At 36.7% G+C, this 22,758-nt stretch overlaps 1 protein-coding gene across 8 annotated transcripts in view; it reads right to left on the reverse strand.

The window, feature by feature from the left end:
• Positions 1 to 22,758, reverse strand: part of GREB1L (GREB1 like retinoic acid receptor coactivator) — a 280,943-nt gene that overhangs the window by 122,779 nt on the left and 135,406 nt on the right. For 7 of the 8 annotated variants that reach the window (XM_058692548.1, XM_058692547.1, XM_058692546.1 and 4 more), the window contains 5 exons: positions 19,767 to 19,926; positions 19,359 to 19,556; positions 10,040 to 10,216; positions 4,633 to 4,809; positions 1,452 to 1,574 (listed from right to left, as the gene is read on the reverse strand). In XM_058692548.1, the coding sequence (XP_058548531.1) occupies positions 1,452 to 1,574; positions 4,633 to 4,809; positions 10,040 to 10,216; positions 19,359 to 19,556; positions 19,767 to 19,923 (832 nt within the window). In that variant the 5' untranslated portion in view covers positions 19,924 to 19,926. Of the gene's footprint in view, positions 1 to 1,451; positions 1,575 to 4,632; positions 4,810 to 10,039; positions 10,217 to 18,851; positions 18,945 to 19,358; positions 19,557 to 19,766; positions 19,927 to 22,758 lie in introns of those variants that run through there. The other variant, XM_058692550.1, reaches the window with a different exon arrangement.

Raw genomic sequence — 22,758 nt, forward strand, 5'->3', positions numbered from 1 at the left:
TTTTTGCCTAAGATATAACATAGACTGGTTCTGAATAATTTTCTCTTTTTTTCTGATTTTATTTTATTTTTAATTTTAACCTAGACTGGTTCTGAATAATTTTCTTTTTTTTTCTGATTTAATTTTATTTTTAATTTTATTTTTTAATTTATATCCAAAATAGTGTATAGTGCAACAATGATTTCAGGAGTACATTCCTTACTGCGCCTTACCCATTTAGCTCATCCCCCCTCCCACAAACCCTCCAGTAACCCTCTGTTTGTTCTCCATATTTATGAGTCTCTTATGCTCTTCCCCCTTCCTGTTATTATATTATTTTTGTTTCCCTTCCCTTATGTTCATCTATTTTGTCTCTTAAAGTCCTCATATGAGTGAAGTCATATGATTTTTGTCTTTCTCTGACTAATTTCACTTAGCAAAATACCCTCCAGTTCTATCCACATAGTTGCAAATGGCAAGATTCCATTCTTTTTGATTGCCGAGTAATACTCCATCATATATATATACCACATCTTCTTTATCCATTTATCCATTGATGGGACATTTGGGCTGTTTCCATACTTTGACTATTGTTGATAGTGCTGCATGGGGGTGCATGTGTCCCTTTGAAACAGCACACCCGTATCCCTTGGATAAATGTCTAGTAGTGCAATTGCTGGGTTGTAGGGTAGTTCTATTTTTAGTTTTTTGAGGGACCTCCATACTGTTTTCCAGAGTGCCTGCACCAGCTTGCATTCCATGAATAATTTCCTTAAATATTATCTGCAGTGATATTTTCAGTTACAACCCTCCAGCCCTCCAGCCACCTGGAAACATTAAGTCCCACCTGGAACCTTATCCTGTCCTTGGGGCCTGGGCTAGTACAATTGTCTACACTGGAGGAATTTTTGGAAGCCTTAGACTGGCAACTTATCTGTTCAGTATCAGCGTGGCCCTTCTGCTGATCCTGCCCTGATAGTATAACCTGGTTTCAGGCACTAAAATTTTATCTGGTTATTTGTAACCCAGCCTCCATCTTGAACCACTAGAAACTAGTGGATTCTTCCACTGTGATCCTCAGTCCTACCTTGGGACCTTACTTAATATACCAGTTGGTGCAATACTCCCTGTAATGTTCTGTGGGCTTAGTTTAGAGCCCTACCCTAGAACTCCAGTCTTCATGAGTTATGTCCCCAGTATATACCACCTGATAGCTATGAGACAGACTTTCCTCATGTCTGGATTTCTACTTATTGCCCACTGTTAGACTTTTCTACAGATAGGTCCTATGCTTGAGCTAAATTTCTTATCCACGAACTAACCCATCTCAGTGCTGACTTCTAACTCTAATAGTAACTCAGGTAATACTTGTTTTAAAACATTTCTATTCAAACCAGCCAACAGTCATTTTTAAAGTGAACCACTAAATATACATCTGGCTGCTTGAAATTCCAAAAGAAAATATCCCATACCTGTCTGAATGAATCCTGATTTGTATCCATTAGTTGTGCCATTTTCTGGTGTCACAGTTGATAATACTGAAGAGTTTGGTTTCATAGAGTGGCAAGTGGCAGAAGATTGTCGGCTTCTACATTCTGGGAAGGAGTAAGAATTATATTATGGGAGGAGACCAATACTCTGTCAAAGCAGGTGATGAGAACACAATCCATAAAATCTCTAAAATAAACTACTGTTCCTTAAGTAGCAACCATGTTCCTTATTGGCGGTTTCCCCTCCTCTAATCCTGACTCCAACAGAATGTTCAAGATGGTGAATTCACTTTGTCTTCCTAGGGCCAGATGACAGGTTTAGAAGGAAAAAAAAAAGAAAGAAAAAAGATCCGGCTTTTGTTCTTCACAGACTAGCTCCCAGGGGAAAAATTACTCATAACCAATATAATCATGCTAGTTTTATGGATAAGGCAGGCTAAAATATCAGTAATTTATTTTTTAAAAAAATAAGCTTTCAAACACCAGTTAACCTCCTGTCCAGGATCAATTTAGTGTGGAACAGGAATCTACATAGGTTGTCTTCAATATTCTCACCTCAACTTTACTTTATGTCCAAAAGCTGAAGCAAAGAAAAATTTATAGTCAGAGGAGAAAAATTAGAAGTGCTCGAATTCTTTTTTTTTAGGCCTACTTATTATTTTTGAGTGAGAAAGAACAGGGGAGGGGCAGGGAGAGAGGGGGATAGAAAATCCCAAGCAGACTTCATGCTGACAGCAGTGAGCCTGATGCAAGGCTTGAACTCATGAAGAGATCATGACCTGAACCAAAGGCCAACGCTTAACCAACTAAGCTACCCAGGTGTCCCAGAAATGCTTAAATTCTTATTACTCTTAGTTTGTATCAAAGGAAATAGGTACACAATATTCTAGGTGATTTCTGATCATGCAACACCAAGCTTCATTTTAGGTAAGCCAATATTAATGGAGCTCTAACATGATACTTTAATAATACTTTGAACTGAGTCAAGTAGATAGCAAATACTAAGAAACCATGTAGGGCTATAACTTCTAACTAAATTATACTACACGTTCCACTATGTTAGTTTTTTTTTTTTTTAATTTTTTTTTCAACGTTTTTAATTTATTTTTGGGACAGAGAGAGACAGAGCATGAACGGGGGAGGGGCAGAGAGAGAGGGAGACACAGAATCGGAAACAGGCTCCAGGCTCCGAGCCATCAGCCCAGAGCCTGACGCGGGGGCTCGAACTCACGGACCGCGAGATCGTGACCTGGCTGAAGTCGGACGCTTAACCGACTGCACCACCCAGGCGCCCCACCACTATGTTAGTTTTTAAAGGTAGCATGTGAAAAAGAAATATAAATGGTTGTAAATGACAGTTAATTATAGAGGGTCCTTTAGAGAGTTTCCAAGTTTATCAGATATATGCAAGGTTGGACACAGTTTTCTATGACCACCTTGGCTAGGATTTTCCTTGAAAAGCGATTGTACTTTGGCCTACAAGGATACCTCCACATTATGTGTATCATATGCATACATTTATATTGATGTTCTATGTCTGCATATCTGCATATCTCCATATCTGCATATATGGATACATATGCATATACAATCTTAATTCTAAAATAGCAACTTCTATAAATGTGAGCTTCAGACACCTGGCTGGCTCAGTTGGTAGAGTGTGTGACTCTTAATCTTGGGTTTGTGAGTTTGAGTCCCACATTGTGGGTACAGATTACTTAAAAATAAAATCTTTTAAAAGATTTTTTAAAAATGTGAACCTTCAAAAGCCATTCAGGATGATTGTGCCTGTCTTGGAACATGCAGCTATTTCCTAAGGAATTATATAATGTCATTTCAAATGCACCCAAGAGTAATTACAGTGGAAAACTCAGAGGAAAATCTGAAGTCATTTATAATTTGGATTTATTATGCTATTTCTTATGGTCAGGCCAAAATCTTGCACAGACAACAAATGGAAGCATTAAAGACAATTATTATATCATCTTTAATAATATAATAATATTGATAATTAAGAAAAATCTCAGCATCTAAGTAACTGCTCAAAAGAATAAGGATTAGATATTCCACTGCATTAGAACAATGAATAGAACTTGTGGTAAATCCTATCAACTACATGAAGATGTGAGATTTCAATTGGATTCAGATCCACAAATAAGTTAGTTAAGTTCTTCTAAACTTAAAAAAAAAAAAAACAACTTTGCCAACTTAATAATGTGTTTTCCCCAGGTATTAAGGTATTATGAAGAAGCGTTATTTGTTCAAAGTATGCTTAGTTCTAATGAAAACAGAAAACTATATGCTTGAGAATTACCAAAGAACCTAAATAAAATAGAAAGAGCATCTAACCAGAAAAATGACACTTTGAGGTCCTCTCTAAGTGACAGAAAAGCTGAAAAGAGTTCTCCTGTACTCCACCCTCCCAAGAGACAAATATAAAGAGACATGCAGTTTTTCTAAACCTGGATAGTCTCTATTAAAAATAGAAAGAAGTTGGGGCGCCTGGGTGGCTCGGTCGGTTAAGCGTCTGACTTCGGCTCAGGTCATGATCTCGCAGTCCGTGAGTTCGAGCCCTGCGTCGGGCTCTGTGCTGACCGCTCAGAGCCTGGAGCCTGTTTAAGATTCTGTGTCTCCAAGGGGCGCCTGGGTGGCGCAGTCGGTTAAGCGTCCGACTTCAGCCAGGTCACGATCTCGCGGTCTGTGAGTTCGAGCCCCGCGTCAGGCTCTGGGCTGATGGCTCGGAGCCTGGAGCCTGTTTCCAATTCTGTGTGTCTCCCTCTCTCTCTGCCCCTTCCCCGTTCATGCTCTGTCTCTCTCTGTCCCAAAAATAAATTAAAAAACGTTGAAAAAAAAATTAAAAAAATAAAATAAAATAAAATAAAAGATTCTGTGTCTCCCTCTCTCTCTGACCCTCCCCCATTCACGCTCTGTCTCTCTCTGTCTCAAAAATAAATAAACGTTAAAAAAAAATTAAAAAAAAAAAGAAAGAAAGAAAGAAGCAAGTCAAATAACCTGCCAGAGAGCTTCACATCTTTGGATAGTCTTCTGAACTTGTGATATTTACGTACATCATACCTGATTCTGAACCCCAGAAGGCCACTTGTCCTTACTGTAACATCCTCATTCCTTTCCCTTCCCTTTCTCTCCCAGAAGTTGACGCTACCTTTCCAGCAGATAAGAGGTCCCTTCGACAGTACACCCTGGGAGCTTCTGACTAGGTAGTACTTTAAGTGCTTCTGCTTCTTTGGCTGGGTGGTGAGCTTCAAGTTAATATGGTTGGAAAATTCTGTGAAATACCGAAATCCTCTTTCTCCACAGCCGATACAGTTTCCAGAAAACCCTGAAAGAAGACAAACCAAAGTTACTGGTGGATTTGTAAATTGATACAATAATTTTACATATGAAAAGTATAGAAATATTCAGTGTTTTTGACCCAATAATTTCCTAACCTCAAGGAAAAACACCAATTTTTTTTAGCAGAGTTATTTTATAATAGTGGAAGACTGAAAGTAATTTAAATTCTGCTCTAAGTTTAATGGCTAAGAAAATAGAGTGGATAGTAGCATGTGATAGAATTCATATAGTTGACATAAAAATATGAAAAAGTTTGCTTCTAGAGATGCCCATGATTTCCTTCCCACACACTCCCTTCTTAGAGAACTTGCTGGCACTGGTTCTCTGCCCTACCCACCATGTGCACTGTCACAGATGATTAGATTGTGCTAATATCAGACCCAGTCTGGGACAGTCAGAGTCTCTTTCATGGAATTTTATTTTATTTGATTTATTTTTCAACTTAAAAATATTTTATTATTTGTTTTTTATTTGAGAGGTGGTGGGCAGAGGGAGAGAGAACAAGAATCCCAAGCAGACTCCACACCCAGCATGGAGCTCGATGCAGGGCTCAGGGCCACAATTCTGGGATCATGAAATCAAGAGTCAGATCCCCAAAGGACTGAGACACCCAAGTGCCCCTTTCCTGGAATTTTAAAATAAATACAAATAGAATCAGTCAGATGGAACTGGGCCCTAAATTTGTAAGGTTTTGTAAAATTGGAACCCAAGTTGGGGGTTACATCCAACCACCTGTCAGCTAAGGGATGGGAGAGAATAAATTGGCAACTGTGAAGGTTGTCTGCAGAGAGGAGGGCATGGACAGTGATGGGCAAGCCCAGGTGCTGTCAACTTTCCAGTTCCTATGACAGCTAGCTGTAATTTCTCACACAGGTGCCCCAAGAGTCCCATTTCCTCTTTATTCACCCCCCCCCCATACTCAAACTAGCTTATTATCCCTTTAGATCAAACATCCAAACAATTCTCACTCAGATTATTCAAACAAAATAAAACTTTCAGTGACCTGCTTAGAGCAGGGGGCACAGAAAGAAGAAATGGAGGAGGCTAAGAGGACGTGAGGCTATCCTTTGCTTAATTGGAAATCAATCCCATAATACACAGAGAAAAGTCACACAGAAATAATGTGAGTTCCTCTGGTTGTGACTGAGGAGGAAGCATCATATGTACTGCCATGTAGTGAACAAGGACAAAATAGGTGTAAATGAGAAAAGGCATTCCAAACTCCATACGTACAATCTCTCTATATATAAATGACTAACTTAAAATCAATCCACTGATGAAGTGATACTCTTTTTAAACCCCTAAACCAACCTGTTATCTAATCAACAAAGATATAAAAGGAGAGAAGAGAAAGGCCACCAGGATTAAAGACAGAATATCTCACAACGTACCAATCGCAGACAGTCAATTCTGACAATCAATAGAAATGGCAGTCCAATTTATTATTTTTTCAATAATTACTTACTGAGCATCCACCTATATACCAGGCATGATGCAAAACTGGAAAAACAGAGATAGTCATATCTTCTGATCGGTTACATAAAATTAGTAATTTATATAATTAGTTTATTACTGTTACTTTATGGAAATATAAACATAAATTATTTAAAATATATTCAGAGATGGACTGAATTTGAGAGCATTTGGCTATCTGCTTTATAGCTACAGGCCAAAACCAAAAAAAAAAAAAAAAAAAAAATGCCAATTTTTTTCACCGAGTTCCCAAGCCATCTAATCATCCATTTCTCCATGCATCCATGCATCTAGCCAACAAATCCATCCATCCATCCATCCAACAAATACTTACATACTCTACCATATGCTAGGCACTCTTTCAGGTACCAGGTTTTCAGCACGGAGCAAAGGAGACAAAACCACTGCCTCCATGTAACTTACATTGTGGTGCAATTATCATGCCTTGACAGAAAAGTGCCTGGCTTGCCAGGCAGATGTAGAACCCAGTAAAATAATATAAGAGCATTTTAGTCAAAACAATTAAAGATGGTGCTTCCCAAAAAAGGCTTATCTGGTAGATCCAAGTAGTTCATAAAAGATTAGTGTGAGAATTAAAATTAACAAATTACTGAGGTGAGGTTTTATCTTTTATCTTTTCTTTTGCTTATTCTCTGAGGTGAAAAGCAAGAGAATATACAAAGGAAGAAAAGCAAAGGATCTGGACAATCTTCAAAGAACAGAGATGGCACATTAATGATGAGAATTAACAATATTAAAGACAAAGAATCCTACAGCTCATTTTTTAAACTCTGTACAGTTTTAGTATCAGTCTTCGTTCAAGAGAGATTTTATCTGCGCAAAGTTCTTGTCATCATCACAAAAAATAATACCTCTTACAGTCAAATTACCTATCTAGTGTTTCTGTCAATCAAGTCTTCCAATTGCACGGTAGATTTGGGACACATGAATGAACTGCCAACTGGATCAATATATACTTTTTAATGTTTATTTATTTTGAAAGAGAGAAAGAGAGAGAGAATGAGTGGGGGAAAGAGAGAGAGAAAGGGGGAAAGAGAATCCCAAGCAGGCTCCATGCTTAACACTCAGTGCAGAGTCCGATGCAGGACCAGATCCCACAACTGTGAGATCATGACCTGAGCCAAAATCAAAAGTCAGACACCGAGCGAACTGAGCCACCCAAATGCCCCCTCAATATATTTTTTAACCAATTCCTTCACTCACAGTCTTTTGAATCAGCATAATTTATATAAAAAGTTTATAAATTGATATTGGAGTTCACTGGGATTCTAACATATTCGAAGCTTAAAATTTTTCCCACTATACTTTAATGCATACTAAAATAATCTATCATCAGTAAGAAATGTTGGATGGATATTAACATATAAAAATCTCAACAACATGCTTATCTAAAAGTTCTACCATCTTGCTGCACTACACTTTCACTTGGAAAGTGGTTAGTAAAAAATTATGTCCATTCACAAGGCTAGAGAAAGCAAACAGACTTCCATTTCTATAAAGGTATTAATAAATATGACAGAATGGCAGAATAATAACCATTTAAAGAGCAAGTGCTCTGTGCCAGGCACTGTGCTGGATGGGTTGCCTTATAAACATCATCTCATTTGATCTTTACAACCCTGAAAGTTAGGCATCATTGGCCTCTTTTTATGGATGAGAAATCTGAGACCTCATGAGAATAAGTAGCTTGCCCCAGTTCTGAAAATACTAAGTGGCAAATCTGGGATTTTAATCCTAGTTCCAACTCCAATGACCAAGGTCTTTGATCTCATATTCATTATTATACACAATCATGAAATCTATTCTTCTTCTTCTCCCTCTTCCTCTTTTTAGAAACAGAGCGTGTAAGTGGGGGAGAGTAGCAGAGGGAGAGGGAGAGAGGGAGAGAGGGAGAGAAGGAGAAGGAGAAGGAGAGAGAGAGAGAGAGAGAGAGAGAGAGAATCTTAAGCAGGTTCCATGCTCAGTGCAGAACCCAATGCAGGGCTTGATCCCATGACTCTGGGAACATGACCTGAGCCGAAATCAAGAGTCGGATGTTCAGCCGACTGAGACACCCTGAAAATCTATTATGGTGTTTCTTGTATCCTTTCATGATGTATTCTAGGAGGATTCCTCTAGTCATGAAGAATCATTAAGCAAAAAGGCATCATGAGATATTTTTCTGTGTCTGTGGTCAGAGCCACATGTAAACTATTCCATCTGATGCCATGGTGATGCTTTTATTTATTTTTTAAAAGTTTGTTTGTTTATAGCAATCTCTGCAACCAATGTGGGGCTAGAACTCATGACCCTGAGATCAAGAGCTGCATGCTTTTCTGACAGAGCCAGCCAGGCACCTCAACACTATGATGCTTTTAAAATGCTAAAAAGAAGTTTCCCCAAATTGTTATTTGGGGAATAACACAGCCAACTAGATTACTAGCTCTGTGTCTTAACATTTTTGTGCCCCCACAACACAGCCTAGTATGATTTTTGTCACATAGTACATTTTGAACAAAGTGTTGAATGAATGAGTGAACAGATACTTAGAAACTTCTTTGCTAATTTAGTCCAACTTATAAACTTTACCATTAGGCTTCTGTGTTAAACCATCTGCTCAATTTCACTAAAAGAAAATCATCATCTTTTTATGAAAGCCTATGGAAATTATCACTTCTTTTCCTATGAACCAAGAAAAAGCTTTGAATTACAAGTTAAGGAACTTTTATAAAGCATGGATAGGGTTACTTTCTAACTCAGGATACTGATGTATATATTTCCAGACTTTCTGATGACACTGTGGAACTAGGAAAAATGTATCAAACTAAACAAGTACAGTTTACGAACAATACAATTCTTGAATTCTTTGCCCTCTTTCCTTTCATTTTTATTATTTTCACCAAAGACATCTCATGTGCCATCTTGTCTTCTTAATTAAAAATAAATCCAGTCTTTATTTCCCATGATGTAAGGAAGCTAGGTTGTGAAAAAAAAAAAGTCCAGACTCAAAGTAAAGCCAGAGAATAAAACAATTCTGAGATACAGTAATACATTTTACATCATATGTATATTCCTAGTTACTTTGGTTGAACTAATGCTAAATATAACATGGGAATCACATCAATCAAATATAGCTAGGAATGATGGGTAGTATGGAGAAACTACCAAAAACTTACAAAGCAGATAATCTGCAGCTGAATAACTGAGAGTTGACTGGACATCAGGTCTAGATCAATAACTCTGTACAGAGTGAATCCTACTTTGCTTTACACAGAATTAATTTTTGATAAATTGCATGCCATCCTTTAGCTTGGCTTGAAAAGGCGGCCTCTTCAAGGCGGGTGTTTTGGGAATGAATAAAAAATAAAAGCTAATTTTTAAGAAGTTACTAAAAGAAAAAAATGTTTCATACTTGAGTTAATTACAGAATTCCCAATTAATTCTGTGATCTAAAAAAAAATCTGTGATAATTTAACGTGTTTTTTTAATTTTTGTTTTTTTATTTGAGAGAGAGAGAGCGAGCGTTGGGTAAAGGGGCAGAAATAAAGAATCTTGAGCAGGCTCCATGCTCAGTACAGAGCCCCACGTGGGGCTTGATCCCACAACCCTAGGATCTTGACCTGAGTTGAAATCAAGAGTCAGACGCCCAACCAACTGAGTCACCTAGGCACTCCTATGATAATTTAAACTTGTAGTTTAACTCCTTCATCTTGGAAGGAATTTTATAGGTGTGAAATACTCACCTAAAAGTGCATTTTTCCCATGATCATCTGGTAGAAATCGCTTGTCTACAGCACACACGAGGATGTGTTCAGGCAGATTGGGAGACTTGGCCCCTACCAGGAGGAATCCTGCTGGGATGTCAATTTGTTCCATACAAAGAGATACCAAACGCAAATCCTTTCCTGCTTGACAAAAACCTAAAAATGGTAAAAAGGACACAGTAAAAAGGTTAGAAAGGTCCTATCTCCTTATCACCCATCTGGAGAGTGGATTTGCCTATGGGAAATCCCATAAAGGCATAATCCCATAAAAAATTAAGGAGTAGATTATTTTTTTATGTTTATTTATTTTTTGAAAGAGAGAGGGAGAAAAAGAGCAAGCTGGGGGAGGGGCAGAGAGAGAGGGAGAAAGAAATCCCAAGCAGGTTCTGCACTTTCAGTGCAGAGCCCAATGCGGGACTCAAACTCAGGAACTGCGAGATCATGACCTGAACTGAAACCAAGATTTGGACGCTCAACCGACTGAGCCACCCAGGCACCCCAGGACTAAATTTAAAGTCCATATACTCCAACCTGAAGACAAATCTATCATACGTATCCCCTTCCCCCGAGTGGAGCTGAAAACACACAAAAAGGAGGTATTTCTGACAAGTTCAGCCAACATTTATGACTTTATATTTTCTGATCTACAAGTAAGCAAATGATAAACACACACAGAGCTTTGAAAAATGTATGTAATTTTTATGTGTATGTAGTACAATATTTTTATACTTTCAAAGCAAGTTCATATCTATAAATGGTGACTGTCATAGAAGAGAGAGGCTTCCATTTCACATAGGAAGAGACTGCACTTCAGATGTGGTTCATAAATGAATGGGCCAGAACTAGAACTCAGAACCATGAAGTCACTTTTGTAAGCTACAACAGAACAACACATAACAAAACCTTACATAACCACGTTGTGTACCAAAACATATTACACTAACTAATTAGTTCATCATTTATTAAAAATCACTTGCAACAGATGCTACCCTAGGCCTGGGGATAGAATTGAACAAATATATCCTCCCCCAAGAACCTACATTATAGTCTAATTGGAAGAATATATAAGGAACCAATAATCACAAAACAATATTACAGAGGACAGCTATTTTCTACTGCAAAGCACCTATTTCACATCTTCTGGGAGATAATCAAACCTCCTTGAACTCTAATCACGTGATTCCTCTGGAGAATGGGGATATTCTAGACTGACAGGAGGTAGCACCTGATCCAAGCTGGCCACTATAATATCCCACCTTTCCAGTCACAGTTGATTAGTCAGGGACACCTGACATAAACTGGGACAATCAAAGCTTTTTCTCAAGGAATTCCAAACATGGAGCCAGAAATAGTATGACTTAGTTTGATCTGTGGCAGCTCAGTTCCTTGACTTGTGAGAGAAGTCTGTCAGCAGACAGGAGGCTCAAAGGGAATGTTCCAGCAGTGTGTGGACCCCCTGAAACCCAGCTGTATGTGCATTTCCCAAGGTCGGATTGTGAAACCTTTTGCTTAGGAATTCTTTGAATAATATCTTCATTCTACCTAAAGCTAATTTCAGTTGGGTTGGGTTTCACCTGCAGCCAAAAGAGGGTAAATACAAGTATGAAAAATACTATTCCAGAGAGTTGCAGAAGGTAAACGATGGACACCTAAATCTCCACACACAAACCTGAGGAGACCATCATCACCCAATACAAAGTAGAGAAAGACCCTGCTAAATTCTTCCAGTATCAATTTATAGTATGATGTTCACCAAATGCCAACAAACAATTGGACGCAATCAGTTATTATAAGAGAAAAAAATTCCAAATATTGTATGAAGTTGTGGCGCACATAAATCTACCATGAATCTACTGCATGGTTGAGCTCATCAAACCTCAAAAGCAGACATAATGGAATTGGAGGAAGTCAACAGAAGAAAGAATAAAATGATAAAATAATGGGGCTCAACCATCTCAAGCTTATAGGCTCCCTTTAACACTAAAATAATTCAAATTTAACTTTTAGTGTTTGTTAATTGAAAAAAACAAAAGCAGAATATTATTGTGAATTAACAATTTTGAATGAATCTATATTTTATTAGTCACAATATCATCTATATTTATTTGAAAAATAGTCATTTATACATGCAGGTCATATTATTTATTCAGTTTACACACAGTTTTTGGAAGCTATGGATACATAAAAGCCCTAAAAAAAATTCTGCTGCCCCCACCCCATTTAAGGGACAGAACTCAGGTTTGAAAGTGGGGAAATGATGATGATGGTATCAATGGCAGAAAAATTTATGGAGAACTTAATATAAGCCAGGCACGGTACTAACCATTGTACAGATTATTTTATTTAATCCTCTGAACAACTACCAACTCCTTTCCATAGATGGAGAAGTTGAGGCTCAGGAAGGTTAGGGAACTTGTGCAGTGTTATATAATGAGTTCAGTAATGTTCAGGATGTAAGACATGGGAAGTTTGCTATATAAAGACAGATCAAGGGGTGCCTGGGTGGAGCCTATTTAAGATTCTCTCTCTCTCTTCTGCCCCTCCCCAACTTGTGGACATGCTTGCTCGCTCACTCTCTCTCAAAAAAAGAAAAAGAAAAAAAAAAAAAAGAAATAGCACCTTTATCATGACTTGCTCCAAAAGGCAGAACACATATCTTCCCAAAAGATGCAGATAAATTCAGTGATGAGAAGTTCATGATTGTCTATTGACAGAAAACAGGATGCGTGGGGAACTATCTCTGTCACTAAGAAGTAGTAACAAACCTTTCTACAACTTTGACTCACACCATATTAGAAAGAGTGGACTAGATGAAATGATAGTCTGTGCCAATTCATATGAATTTTCAAATTATTACCAGCTTTTTAGAACATCAGAGCTATATAGAACCTTAAGATTATCTGATATAGGATCTCTCAACAGGGAGTTATTAAACTCCCAGGGACTTACAGGTATTCCATGATACTTGAAGTTATAAGACAAAATCAAATAGTTACCAATTTCTAAAATCTAACAAATAATTATTCTAACATTAAAGAATGTTCTCAGGGGTTTCCCTGCTACACATAGAGGGAGAGTGGAAACCAGGTGAATGAATTCAGGACTCACTTGTTTGAACCCTGTATCAGTGTATGGCTTTGATTTTCACACAACTGTTTTTATTCTTAGCCATTTGTATTGATATTGTGCTTAATTTATACTCATCATACATTGTTGGTTAATGATAGGAAGCACTGTTTGTGTTAATGAACACAGTAATGTTACAAATGTGTCTAAAGATGCTCTTGCTAGATTTATGAAAGTTAGATTCAATCCCAACCCCACTCATTAAATTATAAAATTATATAAAATGCACCAATATGTTTTTGGGCACTCCACCCCCAAAAGCAATGTCAAGGTAAAATTTTGGTGATTACAATCCAACTTGGCTTTTCATGTAGGAGAGAAAAGCCTACCTCATTTTGCAGCATGTTCAGTAGCAGAAATTCTGCACACAGCAGCCTGAAATCTTTTCATCATATAGATGATGTAAAAATTTTTAAAATAAACTAGCATATCCTTTTAATCCTAAAATTTCAAATTTTGGGTATTAAAAGTAGATTTTGATTTTCTTTTTATTTGATGCTGGAAAACATTTAAATATGCTCAGCCCCCTGAAAAGCTATAATATTTTATTTTTGAATTTGTCAATAAAATATGCTTTTTCTTACACAACCGATTTTAAATACATTAAGTAGCAATTACTGAATGATAAAATGTAGACAATTTTTTCTCATATGCATGAATAATATCAAAGAGTATATTAACATACTGGTCTAAAATAAATACTTTCTACTTAAAATCAATTCTTTATCATATGCCATGTAGTGACAGAATTAGGTTTTAAATTCCTAAAAAGTTCAAAAGACTATATGTTAGTATAAAAGAAATTTGTGAGTCAAAGATTGGGTAACACTAATCTATTTAATATGTAAATGAGGACACTGGGGCCTATAAAGCTTAAGAAAATGGTCCAATTTTTAAAATATTCAGTAACTGGAGAAAGTGGGACTAAAACCCAAGTCTCTGGACTCCAAATTAGATGCTCCTTCATCCTCATTAACATCTCTGACTCATATAATGCTTCACCTTCCCTCAGTCTGATGTAGGACACTCTCCTATTACTTCTTCCTTGCCTTTTTTTGGAGTCCTATTACCCAACTTTCTAAGTTGAATCTTTGGTCTATTGGCACTCACCTACCTCATACTTGCTGATGAATCCTTAAAATTCATTATTTTTCTGATGAGTTTTCTTTTTTTAAAAAAGTTATTTATTTATTTTGAGAGAGACAGAGACAGTGCAAAGAAGGGCAGAGAGAGGGAGAATCCCGAGCAGGCTCCATGCTGCCAGAGCATAGCCTGACGTGGGGCTGAAACCCATGAGGCCACAGGAACATAACCTGAGCCGAAACCAAGAGTCAGACACTTAACCAACTGAGCCACCGGGCACCCCTCTGATGAGATCTCTAAAAGCAATACATTGCAGCAAAAGGAGACCAAGGGGGAAAGTACAATTTTTGTTCTGGACTTAACAGAGATAAGAGTCAAGAGGACTTAGTGTGGAGAATATCTGAAGAAAGCAGGATTTTCTGTAGAAGAGAGATGATTTCGGAGTGATTTCTGTGGCAAAAAAGGAGAACTACACAGTCCACTCAAATTAAGAAATACAAATAGTTTTTACTACAGCCTTTAGTATGAGGACACCTAGAGGTCAAAAGTAATAATTATTCAACAATGACTGGATCCTCGGAGAAGCATGTTTTCTAGTCTCCTCCCCACAAAAATTTTAAGGGATGCTCATAACAATAAAAAGAGAAAATGTCCTATTTTATGCTAAAAAAAAAAAAGCTGCAATGATGAGAGTATGTAAAAGGGGTACAGGAACCAACTGAAGGTGCTCCCAATGTCCAAAACCAGAACAATCTGAGCAGTGAGGTAAAGTAGTATTGACTTATAACTAACTCAACATAAAATAAATATCCATGAGCACATAATAATATAAATAAATGAGTGAATAAATTAGTAAGTAGGTGGGGGAGACAAATCCCCATACAGAATTTTAAATAATTTATGTAGATACTCTGCCCTCGAGAAGGTGGAGCATAATTCCCTGTTCCTACAGTATAAGCTGAGCATAGTGACTTTCTCCCACAGTATGGCAAGTGGGGGAAAGAGTGGAGATCACACTACCTCGGCCAGATGATCTACGTCAACATCAACCCTCATAAATCATGTTGACAGAATGTACCCTTAATACAATATGATGAAAATGGCAATTTACCTTTGTGATCTTTCTCCCCAAAACCCATAACCCCAGTCTAATCAGGAGAAAAATATCAAATTCCAGTAGAGGGTCACCTACAATATACCTCACCAATAATTCCTAAAACTGTCAGGGTCATCAGAAACAAGGAAAGTCTGAGAAACTGTACAGCCAAGAGAAGCCTAAAGAGATATAACAACTAACTCTATTTTAGTATCCTGAAGGGATTCTGGAAAAGAAAAGAGATATTAGGTAAAAACTAAGGAACCTAAATAAACTATGAAATTTAATTATTATTAAAATTAGTAATAATGTAAGATAATATCAGGAGAAACTGCAGGAATATATAGAAACTCTATACTATTGTCTCAATTTTTCTTTAAGTCTAAAACTGTTCTTAAAAAGTGAAGTCTATTTTTACAATGTCCAATTTTATCTTCTTGCCTTCATGTTACTCGCTAACACAAGCCACTCAGCCAATTTGATTAAGAGGAAAGAAAATAGGAGAGAAAGAGAAGGCAAGGCTGAGTCCAGCAACAGGGTAATCCAAGAAACAAATCAATTCAAGGCCAGAAATGGTGGCAACATCAAGAAAAAGTTCCTAAATTGAGTTTGTAATTATTCTGAGAATACACTCACCTGGCAAAGATTTGGCTTTTTGCTGTGACACCTTTTACCTGTCTTTTCTAAATCCTAATTTTGGGGGGGGGGGGATTCAGATCAGCTAATTATATACAAAATATATTATGAGGGATCCCCAAGTAAGAAAAAACATTATGCAAAGAATAATATTTATTTTTTTAAGAATGAAAATAAGCTCTGTGTGTCTGTAAAGAAAAGAAGAGTGGGTAGCTAAAGAATCTATGAAATGTGATTATATTTGAAGGTCTGTAGGATCCAAAATATCTAGTGTAACAGGTAGTTCTGGTCTCTAGAAATATGTCAGATTATTAATATAATAATGACCAACTACTCAATCTCAATTAAAACCTAAAACAAAATGAAAAGAAACCTTAATACAACCCTGTAGTGTGATTTTGAATCACATCTGAACTCATCCTGAAAGAAAGACAGAATCTTTTTTTAGGGGCTTCTGGAAGACCTGGGGGAAGAGTGCCCTAAGGAAGGATCTATGCCTGTTTACTGTACGCAAGGAAGGAAAGATAAGTTATCGATGTTGGCACACAAATAACAAACGTGTCCCTAAATAGCTTCATTTTCTGAGAATAATACTGAAATGCTGCCTTAACCCCAAGACCTTTGCAGCAAATTATTTTAATTAAAAAAAAGGAATAATGGTAGAGGGCCCTTCTTTGTAAACTTCATCTGCATTTCCTTAAGAAAATAGCCAAGGTTTTCACTTCACAGAACCAGATTTGCATTCTCCAATTATCTCCAACTTGAAGGTTACAGAGTAATCTAAGCGGGGGGAGGGGAAAGTTTACTGAAACAGCTGTAAACACAAACTAAAGTAATCAAAGCAGTATTTGGAAGCCTCAAATTTGGTTGCCCTTCACCCCTTTAGACAATCAACTGCCTCCCAGCAGGGTGGGAACCTACACTATTCCAATAATTTACATAAGAAATTAGCAACCAAAATTTACATCTGAATGGTAACCCCCAGAAGCCCATCAGGTATTAAGTATCTGCTTATCTAAATTGCCTCTAAAAATAGCTTTACCTTCCTTTAAGTCTTAGGTAAATAGAGGATTTCCCATGAAGGGAAGGTGGTATGCTAAAACAAGTCCAGGCATTACATTGTCCTAATTCACTGTCATTTCTATAAGAAAAATTTCAGAACTGTTCTGTCTTCGGGTGAAGGGGTTCTTAGAACTACCCTAGAATGAGCCAAATTGAAAGAGCTATGGACAAACTTTAAACTATCTGTCATTTCTATAAGAAAAATTTCAGAACTGTTCTGTCTTCGGGTGAAGGGGTTCTTAGAACTACCCTAGAATGAGCCAAATTGAAAGAGCTATGGACAAACTTTAAACTATCAAATTATGAACTATGCTTTTTGTTTTTAATGGCCACCTTGAGGGGAAAAAATATGGACATGCAATTATAAGAAACCAAAGTAGCTGATGTAGGAATCTACGTCTATGACCTGTGTTTTCAGGTTGTCTTGGAATTTGAATTTATGCTTGGGTGCTATATTTATTTTTCCCCCCAGAAAAACTGCATCTCCAAATCTTTTTCCTTCATATCTAAAATTAACTATTACCCTTCCCTTACACTTTACATAATCGCCTCATGGTAAGAGTAGTGTTCTCATGTTTAAAGTTCAAGAAATAGTTGCTCTCTGTTAGATCACTGAGTTTGTATCTTGGTGAACACTAAACATACCTGATTGTTAGTAATACCAGTGTCAGCACCCCAAAAGGCAAACTAAAACATATTTAGAGCACAGGAAAAACAGGAGAGCCCCTCCTCCATTTTTGGTATAAAATTTGATATTTCAGAATTATCCCCTAAAGCTTTGACTCTCGTTCTATTTAATTCTTAAATATAACAAGATTCTCAATGACAAGCCAACAATATTTCAAGCACAATTTCAATATTTGGTCGTTAACTGTTAAGTATGACTTGACTGATAAATAAAAGGCACAAAAATGGATATAAAACAGCCAAGTGGAAACCTAACCCAGTCACTTGCTACACAACTACAGGTTTAAAGGCCTATCATACCAAGAATAATGAGTAAATTTGATGCATAATATTAAGTCTGGGCAAAATAAATCAATCACATCTGGAAGCAAATTTATAAGAAATAGTGCAGATAGGATTAAGGATTTTGAGCTTTTTACAGCTTATCAAATTCTTGAAAGGAAGAAAAGGAAAGGAAAAGAAAAAGAAAAAAGAAAAGAGGGAGGGAGGGTAAAAGAGAAAGAGAAAAGAAAGTCAAGAAATAATAAAACTTCCAACCAGTGCAAACTCATTTATCTGGATTTGCACATTTGAATCTTTAGTTTACCCCAAATTATTTACAATTCAAGCTGTGTAGGGAGAATGTCCTGAAATCTTACCCCTTTCCTCCTCACTCCTCACCCCTAGGATTTGCATGCATTGTAAACACCCAGGTCCAAGTCAATCAGGGTATAAAAACTGCACTCTGGCTAATATGGATAAAGTAGAATCCACATACTAATTAGGTTGGGATTACCAGAAAATAGCACTGTAAATACTAAATGTAAGGAAGAGAGTATATTTTAAAGTTGTGACATCATCAAAACCATGAAATACTGAGAATGTTTTATATTAGGATTTCCTTTTTAAAGTGTGGTTAAAGCTGTGGTGGAAGAGGAGGTTGACAAAATAAATAAAATGGGATTATCAAAATATGTACATTTTTATCTTCTACAGATAACACTATACTGCATGAGTGTTCAGAATAAATGAAAAAGGTAAATATAAAACATCTGATATCTCTATTAATGTTTTTGAGGTTGGAACAGAAAAAAGTAGGAAGACAGGACACTTAAAAAGTACCTGAGATAGTAGCATTCTTGCAGGAAAAGCCCTGACTTGGGCCTAGGCTTGCTTTTGCCACATATCATCTCAGAGAAGTCATTCAACTGCTGTGAATCTTACTTTCTTCATCTATAAGATGAAGCAATAATACCTGTCTTTCTTATAGACACCTGCTGTGAAGTCACAGAAGATAATGTCAGTGAGACCATAATCATTCCTCATTCCTTTCTGTAATTACTGGTTTCCAGCCTTCAGCACCACATGTAATGATTGAAAACTAGCCAGACAATAAAGAGGAATTGGTAAAAGAAAGAAAAAAGAAAAGAAAAGAAAAGAAAAGAAAAGAAAAGAAAAGAAAAGAAAAAGAAAGGAAGGAAGGAAGAAAAAGAAAGAAAGAAAGAAAGAAAGAAAGAAAGAAAGAAAGAAAGAAAGAAAAAGAAAGAAAAGAAAAGAAAAGAAAAGAAAAGAAAAGAAAAGAAAAGAAAAGAAAAGAAAAGAAAAGAAAAGAAAAGAAAAGAAACCCACCATCTGTAGTGCAAGACCCTTCTGGGGCAGGTTTTTGTGAATAGGGAATTGGTGGGCTATTTGAATCAGACATTTCTTCATCATCTTCGTCATCTTCCATTTCATTAACTGTTAGATTGTTAGAAAAATCCAGGCTTCCATTTTGAGTGTAGCGGTGTACCAAATCTTTATCCAGATCCTCCACCTTGGGTTTTACATCTGGGTGAGCAAATAAATTACAGCTAATTTAATAAAAAGATGCTTATAGAAAAAATAACCAAAAGAAAAATTCATACTTCTGAAAGATATCAGAGGACAGGGAGACTAGCAATGTCTAATATTATATCAATTTATTTCAGAGGTCCCCAGATTTGGAATTTCCACTTCTTTTAAAAGAAATCTAGAAATGTGTGGGATTGAGAAACTTACCTGCAGATGAGAAAGGATGCTGGTCAGGGTCCAGGTACAGCTGGGAAAAAATTGGCCGTGGAACCACACTACTACATCTGAGAGAGGCTTCTATGGAGTTGTGGAGAGCTTCCTCAAATTGAGCAGATTTCAGTTGCCCAGCATATGAATTCCCCATGGTCTACACCACCCCCCCCAAAGAAAAAGAGGAAGAAAGGAGAAAATTTATATAATTAGAGGACTCTATGACTGCAAAGTACACATAGAGCTGATATAAACTATACCCATATATCTTGTTAAGATTCATATATGAACCCTACCTGTATTTCCTAAGACAACCTGCTTTAAATTCTGTTACATAACTTTTGCCTTTTGTTTTCATAATCCAAATCCATTTCAAAAAGGCCCTTTAGAGGATCTTCTATCTGAGAATCAAACAGTAATAAATGCTTTAAGTCAAGGTTCTCTGACCAGTAAATCAAGATTGACCTGTCAATCATGAAGCGTAACATGATGACAATGGGGCCACTCCTCAAAACTAGTGGGCTACCATGATCCCATTCCAACTCTATCAGTGCTTTTAGAGTAAATATCTAGTTAGTGCTCTCTCTACTAAGATCTTCTTACCCTGGCAGAATAGGGGGAAATTCTTCTCTTGGGGGGAAAAAAAAAGAAGAAGAAAGAAAGAAAGCTTTGTGATACTGTATTTGACAAATTCCTGAAAGCAAGATTTGAGCCTTTTAAACCCGAAGAAGTCATTTACGCATTATTAGTATTTATTTTAAAAAAAAAGTTTTTTTTTCCTTAATCTGAATCACAATCTTATTTGAGACCCTCTAGGAATGTATAGAGTAAGAAGTTTGAAAGCCATGGCCTTTACTTCTCATAACCAATATTTGTATAGTTCTTGCTAGTTACAAAAATCTCCATGAATATCAATAATAACTACAATTCTTTGAGTGCTAACTACTGGCTATACCAACAATTCTCAAAGTATGTTCTGAGGTCACCAAGACCCTTTCTGGGGTCTATGAGATCAAAACTCCTTTCAAACTTATTACTAAGATAGTATTTGCCTTTTTTACTCTCATACGTGTACAGTAGTATTTTACAGAGGCTGCATGATGTGTAATATTGCAACAGGTTTAATTAGAAGCAGATAGATCACTTTTCTCACTAACTTTCTTTTGGAAAATATAGTTATTTTCCCCAAAATGTTATATATGTTGACATATAATGTGTTATTATTTTAACTTTTAAAGTTAATATATATTTTAAACACTTCTTACTCTTAGTTTCTAATAAATATAGTCTACATAAACAAAACTCAATTTTGATACTGGGATCAAAAATGTGAGAGCTGTGGAGCTAGACAGTACCCTAAATATTTTATAAAAATTATTTTATTTAGGGCACCTGGGTGGCTCAGTTGATTAAGACTCCCAACTCTTGGTTTCAGCTCAGGTCATGATCCGTGGTTCTTGGGTTTGAGCCCCGCATCGGGCTCCATGCTGGCAGTGTGGAGCGTGCCTGGGATTCTCTCTCTAACCCTCTCCCTCTCTGCCCTTCCCCAGCTTGTGCTCTCACATGCACTCTCTCTCTCTCTCTCTCTCTCAAAATAAATAAACTTCAAAAATATATTTTATTTAATCCTTAGTATTCAGAAGTAGGTTGGACTTGTCTCACTTCATCAATGAAACAATTGGGGCTTGGAGAAGCCAAGTGACTTGCCCCCTATCACCCAGTTGGTAAAGGTCAGAACCAGAACTCAATATCTAGCTGTGAGGATAAATCCTATACTCCTACAGTATAGGCTCAATTTGGATAAATCTCATTTCAAGAAAGGCAGTTTGAAAATATCATAGCCCCACTTATCCCATCAAAGAGAGGGACAGATACTAAATTTCATCTGGAAAGCCAACTGTGATGGACTCTCTGAAGGGAGTCCCTAGAGGACTCATTGAGAAGGACCCTAAGCATGCATCTATCTGGGCTCAGCAGGAAAAGGAAGCCAAGATCCAGTCACTCCTAAGCAGGGAAGGGGTAATGCATACAACCTTACTATCAGGCTTCCCAGAGTTATATTCATGAGCTCCAAAGGATTTTGGTGGCTATGAGCTGCTGAGCTGCCTCAATATAGCAAAGAAGGCTGTTTACATGATTCTGGGTAGCAATGAGTAGTATTCAGAGATTTTCATCAGAGTGGCTGCGTTTAGTAAAGCTTTGCTGGAGATTCTTATGATTTGGAGGAAAAGCTGGAATTATATTTTAGCAACCTTTCTCAAAATAGGTAATAAGAAACTAAATACCATGGATTTAAATTAGTAAGTTCCTCTTTACAAGTAAAAGAAATTTTATAACTATATGAGGTGATGGATATCAACTAAACTTATATGTAGTAATCACTTTGCAAGATATACCTATATCAAATCATCATATTGTACACCTAAAGCTTATACAATGTTATATGTCACTTTTATCTCAGTAAAACTAGAAAAAATAAACTAGATTTCTTCAATTATTAGGTTCCTTTCTTTCAAAAAGTACATACCCAAAAGTATATGTATGATACTCAATTAAAAGTTATAAGTAGAAGCAAATCAACAAACTCTGTCAAATAAAGTTTCCCTGAAACACCAAGTTTTTGTCCAACCTGCTAAGACTCTCCATTAGGACAACTATAAACATTTGAATTTTCTAAAGCTCAAGACCACACATGATCAAAATAGGGTGAGTTTGCAGGAGAAATATGTTGTGTTACCATTTAATGCATCTAAGTCAAAATTCAATAGCCATTTCACCTTTTTTTTTCTTTTTGCCGAAGGGAGAAAACTACCAGCACAGTCAACCATGGGATTTCTTAACCATAGAGAACAATGGAATAACTTCAAAGGTGGACCTTTCTCCAGAGCACCAAATGCCTGGAAATCTTGCCTCTTTTTAACTATTACCTGCTTAACAAATTATCTTCCTTTTATCATTGAAAACTATATTCTCTAAGAGATTTTTTTAG

Source organism: Neofelis nebulosa, chromosome 11, assembly GCF_028018385.1.
Source record: "Neofelis nebulosa isolate mNeoNeb1 chromosome 11, mNeoNeb1.pri, whole genome shotgun sequence".
Lineage (NCBI taxonomy): Eukaryota > Metazoa > Chordata > Mammalia > Carnivora > Felidae > Neofelis > Neofelis nebulosa.